The sequence below is a fragment of the Aspergillus multicolor genome, assembly GCF_047715735.1.
Source record: "Aspergillus multicolor strain CBS 133.54 unplaced genomic scaffold BDW74scaffold_29, whole genome shotgun sequence".
In the NCBI taxonomy this organism is placed as follows: domain Eukaryota; kingdom Fungi; phylum Ascomycota; class Eurotiomycetes; order Eurotiales; family Aspergillaceae; genus Aspergillus; species Aspergillus multicolor.
Genome location: NW_027395980.1, coordinates 188412 through 201705, shown reverse-complemented (window position 1 = coordinate 201705; position 13294 = coordinate 188412). Strand labels below are relative to the sequence as shown.

Genomic DNA, 13294 nt, shown 5'->3' with positions numbered 1-13294 from the left:
GCCCACCAATCCGAACGAGCATCCAGCTCCACAGCTCCTTCCACCCACCTCACCCAACCCACTCACGGTCTTACCTCACCAATATTCTCACCCCCTCCGTATCAAGCCTAGGAAGCGGAACCAAAAAGTCATGCGCTTGCACGACATCGCTCTCGTCCGTCTCAAAGAGTTCCAACTGCGGACCGCCGGGACGGTGCAAGATCGCTAGGCAGAGGCTTATCTCTGCGAGTGCCAGACTGTCAACACATTAGCTCTGTTGTCTGTGAAATAGGTGTAAAGAGTGTATTGGGTGTAGACGTACTTCATCCCCAAGCAATTCCGCGAGCCGCGGGCGAAAGGCACCCAGTTCCGGTTCATTGCGGGATCAATGCGGCCGAGCCAGCGGTCTGGCTTGAACTCAGAGGGCGAGGGGTATACGGATGCGTCGGAGTGCATGAGGTACGCGGACATGCCGACGGGGGTCTGCGGTGTTAATTAGCTGAGCTGGGTTGGGTTATTTAAGGCTTCAGAAAGGAAGTGGGCCATACCCCCGGTGGAATCGTGTAGCCCCCATACTGAATCGCCTGGTCCGGCGAGATCCGCGGCAGACGGTGCATAACGCCGTAGCTCAGGCTAAGTCCTAATAGTGAGCTTGAGCACGGTAAACATGACATTCATAGAGGGAGTGGACGAACCGCAACGCCTCCTTAATAACAGCCTGCAGGTACACCAGCTTCTCAAGCTCCGCCCAACTGGGCACACGTCTCGGCCAGTCCGCCATGACCTCACCGAGTTCAGCGTGGAGACGGGCGCGGATCTCTGGGCGATCGAGGATGTAGAATGTGGCGAAGGTGATGGTACGTGCGGTGCTTGCGGTGCCGCCGCCGAGGAGCACCTGGGCTTCGTTGGCGAGGCGGTCGGGCGAGCGCTCGGACGCGGGCATGTCGCTTTATGCGACGTGGTGGAAGAGCGAGGCTGCGGTTGTCTTTGGAGTTGCACCGTCGGTGTTTTTGGCGATGTTGCTGGCGTTGCTGAAGATGCGGTCGATGTTTTCGCGCGCCATCTGGCGGATTGATTACTGGGCAGACTGGCTAGCAGGTGTATACGCACTCTCTTGTATTCAGGAAAGACATGACCCTGTGGAAACAGACGGAGTAGATACCGCTCGGGGATGTAGCTCACCATCCTAGTTCGTTAGCTGTAGGGTCCCTCCAAGATAACAGGAGACGTACCGTATGATTATTGGAAAGTTCTTGAAGAGCGGAATCGACCGCACCAGCGTAATCATTAGGTTATACCTATCCCAGTCAATCAGGAAAGTAAGTAGTTAGTGCGGCTGGCACGCATGCCAGTGTGGCGAGAACGCCGGGTCATCGAGAAAGCAGCCCTCCTGGACCGTACCATCCAGACAAATCTTCGCAATAATATCGCCGGAGTACGCAACAGCAGCGTGGTCGAGGCGTTCCGTGTCCGTCCCCGCAAGACCGCGCAGCCGCTGCTCAAACTTGATCGTCACCTCGGCGAGCATTGGCTGCAGGTTTTGCACGTTCATGCGGGAGAAGAAAGGCTCCATTGGCTTGCGCCGTTTACGGTGCAGGGCATGGTCAACTGTTAGGATGTGGGCGCCTGTCTTGTTTAGCTTTTGTCACTACCAATGTATGCAGATTCTGTGCCTACCTTCAAAGTCAATCCCATTGCAGTACAAATCATAGTAGTTCGTGCGCCGCTTGCTCTCGGTCACGTAGATTTCGTTGTAGAAGCTCGGGTCGTGGATAGACAGTTCGTCAGGGGTCACGCGGATTATTGGACCTGTCTCCTTCTTAGTGACATTCTTGACTAGCAGGAAACGAGATATACCATAAACTTTGTGCATCCGTTCAATCTCAAAAATATACTTGCCATTCTTCCAGTAGTCATAGTAGAATTCGTACCATACTGTTGCGGCGGCGAGCTTGGAGCCGGGGAACTTGGCTAGAGGCGAGAAGTAAAGGCGGTAGATAATGAGGGATATGTTGTAGACGAGCACCAGCGCGAGTCCGAGGTAAAGAGGTATGAGCGTCATGTCTCTAGAGCTCAGTGGAGGATTTGAGGAGAATGTCTTCTGTGTTTGAGGTTCAGAGTGGGGATTGAAGTTGATCCTTGACATGCTTTGTCTGCTTGCCAGCACATACCCCTCTGGCTTGCATGAACAATGCACCAATCACCTTATTTCCGAAGAGAACTATGTACGTTGTACCAGCGTAAAGGTGCTGTGTAACTTCACATGGATGACTGTCGTTTTATGCAGCCTAGAGGGGTAAGAAACAAAGAAACGTCTAAGGCAGTAAGATACCATGCGACTTACCAGATTTCTAAGCCAACTATGGGGAAATTTTGACCCTCAACTCGGGACTCCCGCCACGTCAATAGTACCGTTACTCTGAACCCTTCTGTATCACCTTCGTAAGGCGATGCGCACGTTGATCGGCTTCCTTTTCACCAGCAGATACGTTCGCAGATGTTCCCACCTAACACACTGGCCCTTGATTGCCTCGAAGTCAAATGTCCAGACCAATTTAGCCAGAATGAGCCGCATCTCGGCCCATGCTAGCTGCTGACCGAGACGCGCCCGGGGCCCGATGGTGAAAGGCTGGACGGCCTGCCGCCGATCGTTGAAAAAGCAAGAATTGGGGTCAGACACTGAAGAAGGTAGCCAGCGTTCCGGGAGGAAGCAAGTGGACCGATCGAAAAGAGCGGGGGTCGCGGTTCAAGGTGTATGCTCGTATTGAAACAGGTGTCTTGGATTCCTTGTCAGTCTGAGGCTCGGCATGAAATAGGAGGAGACATCACCCCAGCTGGAAGCCATGTTCCACAAACTACACTGCCTCTTTCTGGGACAATGCGGGGCAGGATCCAGGGAACTGGTAGACACGGTCGGAGGCCTTAATGACGGCGTTGAGAAAGGGCAGATTGCGCACTGCTTCGAGTGTAATGTCCTCGGTAGTCGAAAAGGTACCTCGTATCTCATCCTCAAATTGTCGGAGACTATCGGGGCTATGATTTACCAAGTAATTCAACACCCCTGTCAGCGCTGTCGCCGTCGTCTCACTCCCCGCCGTGGTGAAAATCATAAAAGTTGCAAAGACCTCACCCGCATGAAGCCTCAGGGCGCCTCCCTCCTCAATCAGATGCGACATCAAATTAGGACGCTGCACCTTGTCGACAATCTGCTGATAGTGGTCTCGCTGTATTTTTCGCATGGATAGCGGTATGCACTTGAGCAGGATTGATTCAACCAGTGGATAATATCGCGTGGAGACTACAAAACCGGCTGCCTTGACGCTGTTGAACAGCAAAGCGACCCAGGGATGGTACCTCGACTGTTAAAGGCAGTCAAACGACTCGACAAAGCCAAGGTCTCCAAAAATGTCAGACGTGGTGTAGTTGAACCAGGGCGTCATACTTACTTCCACGCCCTTAGCTTCCTTGACGACATCCTGAAGCTGCGCTACAAGGAGATTGACATATTTCTGGATGAACGGCTCCTGCTGGCGGAGGGCTCGTGCTGTAAACCCGGGGCTCAGAGTACGCCGCATATGCGCATGTTTCTCTGGGCTGATTTTGCTGAGCAGCGAATCCGGATGACCGGGCTGGCGTGCCCACCACAATGAATCCTTCAGGAATTGCTGTTAGCCGTTCTCAGGCCGGGGGAGGAGTATATCAGAGTAAGCGTCGGGATGGGCGGACGTCACTTCATTGGGGGCAACTCGAAACACGGGCCCGTACCGCTCAAGGAGTTTCTGGAAGTCTTAATGATGGAGCCCTTGACCAGTGCGTAGACGAAGGGGAGGCGAGATGCAGCCCATGTTTGGGGGCCAGGAGTGTTGGATAAGGGATCGAAGTAGAGGTTATAGACGAGGAGAGCGAGGCGATACTGCGCGGAGATGAGTCAGATCAGCAGGAGACGACAGAGGCAGGGATTGTACAGCCACAAAGGCGAGGGCAGCAGTTGCCCACAGACTTGGCGAGAAGATGGCGGCAATCATGGCAGCAGGCTGACTATCGAAAATTGGAAAGATAAGCGAGATGTAGAAGAAGTTGGATGGAATGGCGGATAAAGTAGTGGATGGCACATGGAAGGGTGGAAGAGACCGAGAAAAGAGAAGAAGGGCGTCGGCCTTATAGCGGGATTGCCCCCGCTCTCTTTGTTGTCTTCACCACCACCACTACTACAGTTCACCAACGCAATGACCCCCGAGTGGCACACCGGCGGCGCTCTTCCTCCTCCCGAAGGAACCGAACCCGACTTTGACGATCCTCCAAGCCAGCTGCAGCGCAATATTGGCCTTCATGCCGTCTTTCTCTCCTTGACCACCCTGGCCGTGGCTATGAGGCTTTTCACCCGCACACGGGTCTTGCGGACCAAGCTGGGGATCGACGACCGTAAGCCTCGCCTGCCTCGAACACGACGATGTCTTGCTAATGATTCAAGTATTCACCCTCCTAGCATATGTACCGCGCCAGCCCTCCGACCCACCTACAACAGCGCTGACACCAACAGTGCCTGAGCGTCACATTTATGGGCCTGATGACTTACTGTATGCCTGATCCCGCCTTACTGGATATCTTCGATGCCAACGGCCATCGCAGGCTTCACTAGGGGCTTTGGACGCCATATGTGGGACGTGCGCAGGGCCGGATTGACACAAACTTTCAAGGTAAACAGCCCAGTCTCACCCCAGCAAGCAACAATTGTCTTAAGCTACATTATAGTATTTCACCATCTCGCAATACATCTACACCTTCCTCACGGCCGCGGTCAAGCTCGCCCTTCTCTTCTTCTACTATCGCATCTTCCCCCGCCAACTCAAAACCGTCAGGCGCTTTGTAACCTTCGGCGTCGTCTTCGTCACCGTTTCCCACCTCGTCCTCCTCTTTCTGACCATATTCTCCTGCTCTCCGGTTGGTCGTGCCTGGGAAGCCACCTCCCCCGGCAGTTGCTGGCACCAGAGCATCCTGCCCTGGATCTCCGCCGCCCTGAGCACATCCACCGATCTCTACGTCCTTCTGCTCCCCGTGCGCCCTCTTTGGGGCCTGAACATGACGACGCGCAAGAAATTCCGACTGGCAGTTGTGTTTAGTCTAGGGACTATGTACGTCCATCCGGTCAATATCACGTGGAGAGTGGACGGCTAATAACCCACGCAAACAGCGCCTTCGCCGCAAGCCTTGGCCGGCTAGTCATGACACACGTCCTGGCAAATAGTCCAGACGCAACCTGGAACTTATCACGTATTTCTCAGTGGACGTAAGTCCGTCTCTCTCCGTATTTCTCATAAAAGTGGAAACATGGAGACAGGCTGACTTGGCAACACAGCACGGTCGAAGCGGACACGGGGATTATCTGCGCCTGTCTTCCCCTCCTCCCTGCTTTGCTTGACAAATACTGGCCTAAGAGTCTAGGATCCTCACTCTATAAGCTCTGGTCAAGCAGCAGCCCCAAATCATCTAGCCCCGCGGAGGACTCGGAGGTTTCCCTATATCGGCAGCAGCAGCAGCAGCAAGCACACTGGCAGTACAGGGAAACGCCGCGCCTTGAGCTAGGAATTTCGACACTTGCAAAAAATCTTCAGCATGAGAATCGCCCTTCGGCGGAAACTTTTAATAACTGTGACAATAGCGTCTATGCATCAGACCTCCCATGATGAACATCCATTCCACAGCTTTCCTATTTATGCAGTAAAATCAGTACTCTTTCCATCTAGGACTGTCATTTGTCAGGCCACTACGACAATAACAAATCATGCCCTAACGCCCAGCTGGCGTTTCATTCCTGCATCCTCTCTACATTTCTCTAGCATCACTCTTCCTCGCCCAAATGTCTGTCCAGCCAAAGGTCGCCTTCGTCACCGGCGTAAACGGCATCAGTGGCAATGCTATCGTGGAGCACATGAACCGCACACCCAAGACCGAATGGTCAGTATACAACCCCATATCATTGATCTAGAGTTCTCCCGAGTCTCTAATTACCTAAATACATCTAACACAATCCAGGTCCAAAATTATCATCACCTCCCGCAGCCCCCTCAAGACACACTGGCAAGACCCCAGAGTCGAGTTCGTGGCTCTGGACTTCCTCTCGCCCGTCGAGACTCTCATCCCAAATATGACACCCTGCTGCACCGCGGTCACGCACGCCTACTTCACATCCTACGTGCACTCAGACGACTTTGCCAAACTCAAGGAGACCAATGTGCCCCTGTTCCAGAAGTTCCTGACGGCCATTGACACCGTCGCGAGGGAGACCCTGCAGCGGGTGTGTCTTCAAACGGGTGGAACCTCTACCGTTCATCCTGCTGCATGAATCAGAAAGCTGATCATATGTGGACGTGACAGCACTACGGCGCCCACCTACACCCCATCCCCCAACCCTGCAGCGAAGAGCACCCGCGCTACGACGACAAGGGCGAAAACTTCTACTACCCACAAGAAGACTTTCTCTTCGCGCTGCAGAGAGAACGAAAATGGACGTACAACATTATCCGCCCAAACGGGATCGTCGGGTTTAGCCGGGGAGTACGCTTCCACCTCCCCCTTTCCCCCTTTCCACCCGCGACCTTAGCCAACCTTCAGCTCCCACTGACCCTTACCCGCGTGCAGAAAACGGCATGTCCGAAGCCCTAACTCTCGCCCTGTACTTCCTCATCTCCCGCGAAACAGGCGAGACCCCGCGCTTCCCAGGCAACGTCTTCTACAACTGCCCGGACGACAACTCGTACGCGCCGAGCCTGGCACAAATGAGCGTTTGGGCCACCACGCATCCCGACCCAGCCGTCGCCAACGGAGCCTTCAACCACGTGAATGGGGATACGTTCGTGTGGCGATATTTCTTCCCACGAATCGGCGCGTATTTCGGCATCGACGTTCCGGATAGTACATTCACCCGCACATCCACATCCGCATCCAACACAAACACAAACAGCGGAACGGGAACAGGAACAGGCACGCATCAAGAAAACGAATTTCGCATGGCCTCGTGGGCCGCAGCCCCCAAGAACCAGAGAGCATGGGAGTCACTTTGCGCAAAGTACGGCGGGAACGCGGACGCCTTCACCTGGGGCACCTGGGCGTTCTTTGATTGGGGCGTGGGCAAGGCGTGGCGGACGCTCAGCTCTGTTAGTAAAGCGCGGCGGTTTGGGTGGAATCGGTACGACGATACGTTTGAGAGCTGGATTGAGACGTTTTGGGCTTTTGAGAACGCGGGGGGTTTTGCCGGAAGTAGGTGGTTGAGGGGGGGTGTGCAGGTGCAGGTCTAGGGATAGACAGTACTAAGTGGGTGGGCTACCGTAGATACAGTACCTACACCGGTGGTGGACGGTACGGTACGTAGGCGGCCCAGGCTATTGCAACCTAGGTATGAACTGACCTAGTTCTGCAAGGGTCTCGATGCTTTGCCTGGAGATGGAGGATAGAGTGTAAGCTGGCTCTACAACACAGCAGCCTTGCTATCCGCCCCCGCATTGAGTTCATGTGTCGGTAAGCAAATATCAAACTAGCGAGAACGTCCATCACTGCGTACTATACTGACCACCTCCCCATCCACCAATATGCATTACCCCTCACCTCCTTGACCCTCTCCGCTTAACCCATCCGCTGCACCTCCACCCCCGGAAACGGCGCTCCCTTACAAACGCCCAGATCTGTAACAATAGCAAGAACGACAGCAGGAACCAGGGCAATGTCGAATATAACGAAGAAAGACGTTAGCGCGGCCGAAGAAGAATCTGTTGAGTTGAGTTTAGTTGAGTTGAGGGATATACAGAGAACAGTAAGCTAAAGTCCATGTTAACTCCCTCTCATTGCTCTTTCGGTATTGGAATTGGAGTGCATTACGTAAATCGCGTCCACTTTCATGCTACCTGTACCTGGGTAGACTAAACCATCTTGATATGCCCCGATCCAATCCAACCACAACGCACCCAGCATCCTTCGGAACAGACCTACACCAAGCCCGACGGGTGCACTACCCTATCCCTATCAACTAGGCCAGCGACGGAACCCCTGCTAGTTGATTGTAGCCTTGTTTCTGTAAGCCTAATATCATTGGCCGGGGGGTTCTACATACAGATACAGCACCTTAGTCGTCGAAGATAAAACCAAACCAGCCCATGCCACCGGCAGAATCTGCCTAAAACCCCTTTTCCAAAGTATATAAATAGAATCCCGCATCCAATAGGGCAGGGCATTGGACCTCTAGTTTAACAAGTCATGCATTAAAAGAAATTATAGCTTTCCCCGGGTAGCTCGGGGATATCTCTAGCCCTAACTCCGGGGCCAGGACCGGTGCCAGGGCTAGGTCCACCACCAACACCAACACCTATACCCCGTGGTCTGGATCTGGATCCGGACCTAGAACCTTGTGATGACGAAGAAGATAACGTTGAGGATGAGTTTGTTGTTGTTGTCGTCGTCGTCCTCGTCAACGCTGACCTTGTACTAGTACCATTCGTACCTGGTCTCGATCTGGACCTCCGGCTTCCACTTCCCCTTCCGCTCCCCTTTCTAGGCCCGGGCGAGTCTGACACCCCAGCACCCGAACCTACCGAAGGAGGCTGCGGCGGAGGTGGCGGCGCATGCAACGGAGCAGAAGCAGAAGCAGAAGTAGGAACATTAGAGTCCACCGGCCCCAACACCGTGACCGGCGAATAAACCCGCGGATGGGCATCAATCTCCCACGGGTGCGTCTGTACCGGCCTAGCAAACGCAAACTTCGGCTCGAGCTCCGACGGATACGCGACGGGATCCAAGCTCGGATTCGGGTAGAGGGCCGGGACGGCGAGATGCTGCTGGTGATGTTGTTGCTCCATCGACATCGCCGCAGCCGACGGAGACGGATACCTTGCATGACCGAATCCCAAACCCGACGATGGATGCGAGAAGAGCTGAGACTGAGACTCGGCGTGGCTATACGCGCGCCGCCCGCTTCGATACTGGAAGTAGGCTAGGATTGCGAGGAGGGTGATCAGCGGCGCGCCGACGCCGACGCCGAGACCGAGGGCGATTTTGCCGGTTGAGGTTAGGGCGGTTGGTTCTGTTGTGGCTTCTGCTTGAGAGTCTGTGTTCGAGGATGGAGAGGGCGTTGAGGAGGTAGAGGGTAAAGATGCTGGCGCGATGGTGATGTTAAAGTCCCTCGATGTAGAGGTCGCATCGCCGTCGATGGAGAAGTAGAAGATTGATGAGAGGGAGAGGTCGAAGGAGTAGGTTTGGACGACCCAAGAGAAGGAGTTTACGCGTTCTGTTGGGATGGTTTGTGCTGTTCATCTGTTAGTTGAATAACACCATCAACCAGCATTGGAGGCCCTCGACAGTGTAGACGGCGTACCGAAAACGTTCCCTCCCTGTATACTAACGCTGATGCTCTCGCTACCACCGTCACTCCCGCTGTTCATGGACGTAACATTCCCCGTAGCGCGCTGCCAGATGCTGATGTTGTAGATGTTAGGTTCGTCGTCCAAGTGATGTTCTGGACGCTGCCGAGCTCGTAGGTGAGTATCTCCTGTGAGGCAGAGTCGGAGGGCGGGTTTGTAAAGTACGTCTTTACTAGCGAGTCTGAGTCTGAGTCCGAGCTTGAGACTGCTTTCGAGCTCCAAGTCTCGTTCTTTGTAATTGCGACTGCATTGCAAGGAAAGACACTAACTGCAAGAGCAAAGACGAGGAATCGTATCCATTGCTGAGACAACATTGAGCTGAAGCATGTCTTCATATCCTCAGGGCCAGCGCAGCCCTTCCAGTAGTGATTTCAATACTTGGAAAGGGCGAAGAAAAAGGATGGAAATCATGCTTGGATTCCAGGAATAGACGCGCACCACGCATGGTTATCAATCATCGAGGCTGAAATGGCGAGTGTTTCAAGCTTGGGCAGACACCTTCATCGGCGGCTATCAAGCGGCTCTCACTCGCTGATATTTCTTTCGCCGTAGTTGGAGACAGCTAGTTCGTAGCTGTGACATGTGCGGCGCAGACCCTTTGCATGTTGGTTGTCTTGGGTTAGGGGGAGTGGACGACAGACGTTGGCTAAGCGCCGAGTTCCTAATCCTGCACTGTTAGGGTTAGTTCTGACTTAGTAGGCGCAGGGTTCCATCACAACAAAATAACCACGATTTGGCCAGCAAATTGGCTATGTAACCTAGATAAGGAGAAGAAAATGAAGCTAAGAAATATGCAGGGTATTATACAGAACGAACCCACGCCAGAACCAATGCTATAAAGACCGCAAATGCCACGCCTAGAGCCCCCAGGAGAAACAGTAATTGCTGCGCTCCATCAAATGGTCTCCGTTCAGAGTTCAACATCCCCCCAATCTCCTCTTCGAGTTTCTCGCCCATAGCGCGCAGCGAGAACTTGGCCTCGACGCGCTCCTTCGCAGCGACGCTCATCTTTTTCAGCTCCTCCGCACCCAGCCCGTATAGTACCTTCTCAATGACAGCCGTCCATGCCGAGACATCAGTCGCGTCTCGGAGCCATCCTGTTTCTCCCTCAACAATGGTTTCGAGCGGGCCACCGGTATTAGACGCAAGAACCGGAATACCCGCGCGCATAGCTTCAATCGGAACGATCCCAAAGTGCTCATTGACAGGTGTATAAAGGAGAAGCAACGATTTGGCGAGGAGGGTATCACGGAAGGCGGAGGGGACGGACGGGAGGAAGAGAACATCGACCGAGTCGGGTATGGAGAGAGCGGACGGGACGGTCTTGGACGTCGCAGTTTGTAGACCTAAACTCGTCGCAAGAGCATCGAGTTCTTTGTGGTATTGGACGTTTTCCGTGATGCGGGGGTCATAGCCGCCTGGCGCGCATCATCATTAGCACAAGTCAAGCCTTTTCACAAAGGCAGAGTATCAAAGCAGAGAAAAATGGGAGAACAAACCAGCAACAACAAGCCGAACCCCCCTTCTCCTCTCCTCATCCAGCCCCCGGAACGCCCGAATCGCAAGCGCAAGATCCTTCTTCCTCTCAAACCGATTCACACTCAGCAGAATCTTCTTGCCTGGCCAGATCTCCGTATCCGCATCCGCATCCTCATCCTCATCCTTCTTTTCTCCCCCCTTCCCCTTCTCCCCGGTATCAACACACGGATAAACAACCTTAACATCGCCCAACCTATCCTCCCCAAAAACACCCCCCACAACGCCCCTCGTAAACACCGAGTTCGCAACAACCCGATCACTCGCCCCCATCGCCCACCCCTCAAACCAATCAAACGGATACCGGTATACCCCCTTCACAAATCTCGCCAGCGAGCTCCCACCCCGTCTTGCAAGCAACTGGTCCGGAAAGTGGCAGTAGAAGAGAATCCGCTGCCGCCCGCGGGACCCGAGCCACCGCGGACCCAGTATCTTCAAAATCGGCACACAGGCAGGAACCTGATCGACAATGAACACCTCATCTGCGTCATCCTCCTCCCCTTTTTTCCCTTCGACCCTCCTTGCAGCCTCACCCAGCAACTCAAACGCCAGACAAACCTGCCTCAGAATCGCCAGGAGAACGACGAAGCGACCCTTGACACTAGCTGGAAAGAACCTATCTCCGCGCACCCGCACATCAAGCGTGCCGTCGCGCGCCTCCTCAAAGCAATGCGATGTATCGCGATGGGACGTGTAGACGGTGACTTTATGGCCGACGTTCTGGAGGGCGAGGGCGACGTCTATGATGAGGCGTTCTGCGCCGCCGATGCCGAGGTCCGGGTGAATGATTGTGATGTTTTCGGGCTTTTGTCGCGAGCGCTGTTTCGACGCCATTGTGGCAGGGGGAGTGAGTTGGGTGGTGCGGGTTTGCTGGGATTCAGAATGACAGCTTGTCTCCGGATAAGGTGGAGTGCGGTGCGGAGCTCTTAGGACGGACACGCGGCTGAGCGACGTCATGTGATGACTCAGCTGCTTATACTTCTTGACACAAATTTTATGCACTAGAAGGGGAAGATCAAAGCAAAGACAGTCCTCTATAATGGTTTTCTTATTAGGGCTAGAAAGTAGAACGCTGCATTCAACTTCTCTACCAACAACAAAAACAATTCGCTATCCTATAAGCGATGGCAGGTCTGGCCGCTCCTAAACAATAAACAATATATGGTGCACGTACAGCAATGGGTAGAATATACAGAGAGTGGTAGGAGTCGCCTTCCACAAAAGGTAAAAGCAAAGAAGGTCGTAAAGAAAAGTCATAAACAAGGTTATAGAAGTGAAAAGGGGTACTGCGCATAATATCAGGTCGGCAAACAATTTGACGTGGAAATTGGGCGTTGGAAAACATGAAGCAGAGTAAAAGGTATCAATCAATCAGGTATACAGGGGAATCAACGTTGAGTTCATGATGCAGTGATGATCTGAAATTCGCGTTTCAACATGGGCAAGAAGGGAAGCAATATAGCGGCAAGGTATGTTTAGAAGCAGTTCAGCGTGCTCTTCTTCTTTTTCTTGTTCAGAGCAGCCATGCGCTCCTCGAGCTGAGCGCGAGCGGCTTCTGCCTCGCGGCGAGCGCTCCTCTCTTCCTCAACGGCTTGCAGGGAGAGACGTTGAGAGTTGCGCTCCTTGCGCAGAGTAGTCAGCTCCTCCTCCAATTGCCAAGCCTTCTTCTTCCAAGCCTCGCAATCCGACTTGACCTTGTTGCTCTGCGCTTCTAGATCGCCGAGAGCCTCCTCCAGAGTGGCAGTAAGCTGCTTCTCGGCGTTGAGGTGCTTCTCGATAGTGCGGATACGAGCCTCCTGCTCTTCGACGACCTGGCTGCCCACCAGCTCTTTGCTCGTATGCCGAGAGCTTGGAGGAGAGGAGGCGCCGTTGGCTCCGGCGGCAATGGTGGGAAGAGGTGGAAGAGGAATGGCGGGTGGGGGTGAGGGAAGGGAGGCGGCCGAAGAACTCTTGCGGAGGTTGGATGTAAGAGAGCTGCTGCGGTCATGCGAGGGGTCTTGGTTCTTGATTTGCAGCTATTCTTGTTAGCTACTAATATTGATAGGTAATGGCAGAGGACTTACCTCAAGCTGCTCAATGCGCACACGATACGTTTCAATGTCTTTCTCGTAGACTACAATCTTAGCCTTGGCATCTTCCAAAGCCTGATCGCGCTCCTGCTGAATAACAGAGAGACGGTTGTTGTGCTGGTCGAAGCTGTTGGTGATCTGGTCCTCGAGCTCCTCCACCAGGCGAGCGCTCTTCTGCCTCTCAGCCATGGCTTCCGCGACGAGAGCTTCCTTCTTCTTGATCTGCTCGTCGCGCTGCAGAAGAGTATCTTCCAGAGTCGCAACAAGCAAAGCAAGCTCGTTGACCTTGCCGTCCTTGACGGA

At 53.8% G+C, this 13294-nt stretch overlaps 5 protein-coding genes across 5 annotated transcripts; 1 reads left to right on the top strand and 4 right to left on the bottom strand.

Annotated features, from left to right (window-relative positions):
- Positions 1–70: 70 nt before the first annotated feature.
- On the bottom strand, positions 71–2041 carry BDW74DRAFT_170074 (cytochrome P450; the record flags this gene model as incomplete). The annotated part of the gene is made up of 10 exons (XM_073727101.1): positions 71–236; positions 302–462; positions 528–612; positions 675–907; positions 938–1042; positions 1090–1165; positions 1212–1277; positions 1329–1605; positions 1657–1788; positions 1837–2041. The coding sequence occupies 10 exons, from the start codon at positions 2039–2041 to the stop codon at positions 71–73; spliced, it is 1506 nt and encodes a 501-aa protein (XP_073580347.1).
- A 372-nt stretch (positions 2042–2413) lies between these two features.
- Positions 2414–4310, bottom strand: BDW74DRAFT_170073 (cytochrome P450; the record flags this gene model as incomplete). The annotated part of the gene is made up of 5 exons (XM_073727100.1): positions 2414–2658; positions 2891–3300; positions 3358–3644; positions 3711–3766; positions 4226–4310. The coding sequence occupies 5 exons, from the start codon at positions 4308–4310 to the stop codon at positions 2414–2416; spliced, it is 1083 nt and encodes a 360-aa protein (XP_073580346.1).
- A 1526-nt stretch (positions 4311–5836) lies between these two features.
- On the top strand, positions 5837–7587 carry BDW74DRAFT_187241 (SDR family oxidoreductase; the record flags this gene model as incomplete). The annotated part of the gene is made up of 4 exons (XM_073731437.1): positions 5837–5934; positions 6013–6274; positions 6355–6521; positions 6581–7587. The coding sequence occupies 4 exons, from the start codon at positions 5837–5839 to the stop codon at positions 7272–7274; spliced, it is 1221 nt and encodes a 406-aa protein (XP_073580345.1). The 3' UTR covers positions 7275–7587.
- Positions 7588–7990: 403 nt separating this feature from the next.
- Positions 7991–9922, bottom strand: BDW74DRAFT_71575 (uncharacterized protein). Its single transcript, XM_073733527.1, has 3 exons — positions 9341–9922; positions 8084–9271; positions 7991–8037 (listed from the first exon to the last, which is right to left on the bottom strand). The coding sequence occupies exons 1-2, from the start codon at positions 9405–9407 to the stop codon at positions 8232–8234; spliced, it is 1107 nt and encodes a 368-aa protein (XP_073580344.1). The 5' UTR covers positions 9408–9922; the 3' UTR covers positions 7991–8037; positions 8084–8231.
- BDW74DRAFT_71569 (GDP-Man:Man(1)GlcNAc(2)-PP-dolichol alpha-1,3-mannosyltransferase) lies at positions 9798–11804 on the bottom strand. The gene is made up of 2 exons (XM_073733526.1): positions 10886–11804; positions 9798–10804 (listed from the first exon to the last, which is right to left on the bottom strand). Exons 1-2 carry the CDS (start codon positions 11754–11756, stop codon positions 10188–10190), a joined length of 1488 nt encoding a protein of 495 aa, XP_073580343.1. The 5' UTR covers positions 11757–11804; the 3' UTR covers positions 9798–10187.
- Between the last annotated feature and the right edge of the window lie 1490 nt (positions 11805–13294).

Excerpts from the sequence above, each read along its gene's own strand:
- BDW74DRAFT_71575 (XM_073733527.1), bottom strand. The coding sequence starts at position 9,407 with ATGAACAGCGGGAGTGACGGTGGTAGCGAGAGCATCAGCGTTAGTATA. Across the intron at positions 9,272-9,340 it reads ACAGGGAGGGAACGTTTTCG|CACAAACCATCCCAACAGAA; the intron begins GTACGCCGTCTA and ends ACAGATGAACAG.
- BDW74DRAFT_71569 (XM_073733526.1), bottom strand. The coding sequence starts at position 11,756 with ATGGCGTCGAAACAGCGCTCGCGACAAAAGCCCGAAAACATCACAATC. Across the intron at positions 10,805-10,885 it reads GGTTCGGCTTGTTGTTGCTG|GCGGCTATGACCCCCGCATC; the intron begins GTTTGTTCTCCC and ends GATGCGCGCCAG.